Raw genomic sequence first — 3,402 nt, 5'->3', positions numbered from 1 at the left:
CACTTATGATATGCGATGTTGGAAAGGAAAGGATATTGTATTTAATACCGTTCATTTGAAAATTTGAACTTAAAAAAAAAAAAAAATCAAAATAGTGGTCTGTCCGGCCCGATCTGGCCTGCCCGTATAAAAAGCGGGTTTTGGGCGGTCTTTGGGTAGCAAATTATCTACTTGTGCCCTGCCTGTCCGGCCTGAATTTGTTTACAGGCTCACAAATATTAAGCCTGGCCTGCCCGGCCTGTCTTAGTTTTTGGGTCGAACGGCCCGGCCTGCCCGAATTTACACCCCTACCAAGAGCATACCATTTTGGATGGGTTTAATTAATTTGGATGAACCTATCGGGCCAGTTTAATTTAGCTACAAACGAAGCACGGGAGTAAAGGACTGGTTCTCTCATTAAAGGCGAGCTGAGAACATTCCTGCAAAATTAAAGAGAAAGGGACCCAAGTACTGTTTAGATCAAATGGGAAGAGAAATGGATATCCAAGCTGATGGTATGTCTCTGGAGAGTAGACCTGGAATTTTAATGGTTGGATCTTCTAACGTCGGGAAACGAAGTCTCCTTTCAAGTACGTTTAAGATTTTCCCTTCTATTTGCTTTTCTTACTTCGATTAGATCAAACTGAAAATCAAACAAACAACTGCATTTTATGATTTTGCAATCCATTCAATTGTTTACTCGCCATAAAAATCTGCTAGGTGTTCAGCAATCTCGAAATTTACCTTTTGTTTTTAGTTTTGGCTACAAATTACTTCTATTTTGGGTTGTATACCACTTTATCAGTTTGTCTAGATTGATTCCTAGCTGATTTTTTTTTAGTACATATTAGAGTTTCTGCTTCTCATCAAACCTAGGTTTGCTAAATACTAGTGGAAGTGTTCAATTTGAGTTATTTTGAAATCAATTGATAAAGAAAGGAGCCTATTAAATCATAAGGTGTGTTTAGAACTTGTTTGACTTGAAATCATAACCACTCTTTGGATTAGAGGTTTAAAATATTGTAAATTTTGATAAATTATGAATTCCTAGGTTTTAATTGGGTTGAGAATGACGTATCTAGCATGATTGGTTCAGTTTTAGTTCTTCATTTCTAATGGGAAAACTAGATAGAAATTTGTAATACTTTTTACCCATGATTGCCACTCACATAATTTATCTATTTTGACTAATTTGTCACTCGCATTGCATTCTTCCTTTCTGAGTTATATCTGCAATATACATCTGGGTGGTCAGAAATTTAGGTCTGGATAGATTGTCTGTCATGCAGTAAGTTTACCTTTGATCTCAATCACGTGGCTTGTATAGTTATCAGTTACAATATGGATCGTATGATCAATTGGATGTTCATATGGACTTCCATCTAGTATAAGATTAGGTTATCTATCTGCATCAAAGAACTTAGTTGGACGATAGTTTACTACCATTTTTCGTACATAGTACACATATACACTACTCTCTCTGTTTCTTTCTTCCCATTATTACGTACACCTTGCTAAATGAAATGCTGGAGGACTCATTTAAGGATGTTCATCACGGCAGGATTGCTCTCCATTGATTTCGAAGATGCCTCTGACTCATCATCTGAAGCACTCTGTCATGGGTATGTTGTAAACTTTTAATCTTATAACGATTCTGTTTAAATGAGCTCTTTGTATCACTAAAGTTTGTAACTTATATGATACTTATGAACAGATGGACTATTGATACCAAATATTACAAAGCCGATGTTTCCATATGGATGGCTCATCTTGAAGATGGATTTTCTATCAAAGCACTGCCCGTCTCTAACAACTTGGCTGCCTTGGTGATGGTTTTTGACATGAATGATGTTAGCTTCGTCCCTTCTTTCTTGCTTCTTTTAAACTGAAACTGTCTAAGAGATTTATGCTCAACAGGGGATTGGTTTATTTTATTTTATTTTCCTTCCAGCTGTCATCCTTCACCACCCTCCAGGATTGGGTTTCTCATACTGATATTCAACAGTTTGAAATATTGCTATGCATTGGAAACAAAGTTGATTTATTGCCGGGTCATGCTGCCCATATCGAATATAGAAGATATCTGCAGAGACGAGGCGAATCCATTGGTGATCCTCATCCGGACTATTTAGACTATGGAATTCTAGAAAGTGAAGGAAGTAGTTTGTTAGGGGACGAAGAACCATCATGCGAAATCAGGAAATCGTGTTTGGAGTGGTGCAGTGAACACAGTATCGAATACATAGAAGCTTGTGCATCCATTGCTGCGTTTGACAAATGTTAGACTTGTCTTGTTTTTGCCTTTGGTTTATCTGGTCGCAAATTTTATCTTCTTTTGAATTTTAGCGTTAACTGTGATTGTTTCTTTTTTCCTCCTTGTAATAGGCTTATCAGTTGATGGTGATTCTCAAGGAGTAGAACGACTATATGGTGCTCTGTCTGCTCATATGTGGCCTGGGATGGTTCTTAAATCCGGCAATAGGATGATATCTCAACCCTATGCACCTGAAAAGGAGGAAGGTCTAATTTAATTTAACCCCTTAGTTTGTTATAAATATTAGAATCTGTAGGAACGCTAGAATTGTATTTAAGGCGATCTTATCATCCTTGCTACAGATTCATCAGAAGACGAACCCGATTACGATATTGAGTACGAAATCTTATCTGCGGGTTCAGCTGATCCATGGGATGACACAGAAGAAGTATGGGTTTCTTCTAATGGTACAACTGCAACTGCTGATCCAAGATATGATGTAGGTTCCTCTTCTTCCTCATCTGAGATTGTTATCGTCAAGAAACCAGAAGAGAAAGAGCAAATGCCAAATGATTTAGTTAAAGATCAACCCTCAACATCTAGATCTCCAGGTATAGATGTGTCTGAAGTAAATGTGGAAGAGAAAGCAAGTGAACCAGACAAAGTTACTGAAGTAGAAGAGGATGATCATTTGGGGTTCGAAGATGTGGAGCAGTTGATGAGTGAGATTGGGAATATTCGTGGAAGCTTGAGATTAATGCCTGATTTTCAGAGAAGGGAAATGGCTGCAAAGCTGGCTATGAAAATGGCTGCCATGTTTGGTGGCGACAGTAGTGGTGATGAAGAGGTTGTTGTTTGATCATCTGTGACGGTGTATATCCATACGGTGTATAAACGAATCTCATATGAAGACAGATTTCAGACAACGCAATCCATACGGATCTCAGGTAATCTTGTATTCTGGTTTATGTAATTCATATTAAATAGATGAGTTAAGTGATACAGTTTGAGTTTACTTCTGCAGCCAGTATGTGTTTTACTTCTATCTGGTTGCACTGATCTTGGTGGTGAGGTGTTAAGAGTGAGAAACATGTAAAAGACTTCCGAGCCTAGTGGAATTTTCGGACATATAAGTTTTACCTAAAATAGATTATACTAAATTTCGTCAA

At 37.7% G+C, this 3,402-nt stretch overlaps 1 protein-coding gene across 4 annotated transcripts; it reads left to right on the top strand.

Annotated features, from left to right (window-relative positions):
• The first annotated feature begins 366 nt into the window (after window positions 1–366).
• LOC113346847 lies at window positions 367–3,402 on the top strand. Of its 4 annotated transcripts, XR_003358634.1 has the most exons (7): window positions 367–569; window positions 1,541–1,601; window positions 1,694–1,829; window positions 1,931–2,258; window positions 2,365–2,499; window positions 2,596–3,180; window positions 3,258–3,402. XR_003358634.1 is itself a non-coding variant. In XM_026590382.1 (6 exons), the coding sequence occupies exons 1-6, from the start codon at window positions 464–466 to the stop codon at window positions 3,090–3,092; spliced, it is 1,239 nt and encodes a 412-aa protein (XP_026446167.1). In that variant the 5' UTR covers window positions 367–463; the 3' UTR covers window positions 3,093–3,402. The 4 variants fall into 4 exon arrangements, 3 of the variants coding, with proteins under 3 accessions (XP_026446167.1, XP_026446168.1, XP_026446166.1); XM_026590382.1 differs by having other exon boundaries at window positions 1,694–1,805; window positions 2,596–3,402; XM_026590383.1 differs by having other exon boundaries at window positions 2,650–3,402.

The sequence above is a fragment of the Papaver somniferum genome, chromosome 2 (assembly GCF_003573695.1).
Source record: "Papaver somniferum cultivar HN1 chromosome 2, ASM357369v1, whole genome shotgun sequence".
Classification (NCBI taxonomy): Eukaryota; Viridiplantae; Streptophyta; class Magnoliopsida; order Ranunculales; family Papaveraceae; genus Papaver; species Papaver somniferum.
Note: the sequence above shows the minus strand (reverse complement) of the source record. Positions and strands in the feature narration are given on the sequence as shown.

Bases quoted from the DNA above. Each gene is read 5' to 3' on its own strand.
- LOC113346847 (XM_026590381.1), top strand. From the start codon at position 464: ATGGGAAGAGAAATGGATATCCAAGCTGATGGTATGTCTCTGGAGAGT. The intron at 1,830-1,930 runs GTTAGCTTCGTC...TTTTCCTTCCAG, and splicing joins TGGTTTTTGACATGAATGAT to CTGTCATCCTTCACCACCCT. The intron at 2,500-2,595 runs GTCTAATTTAAT...TCCTTGCTACAG, and splicing joins TGCACCTGAAAAGGAGGAAG to ATTCATCAGAAGACGAACCC.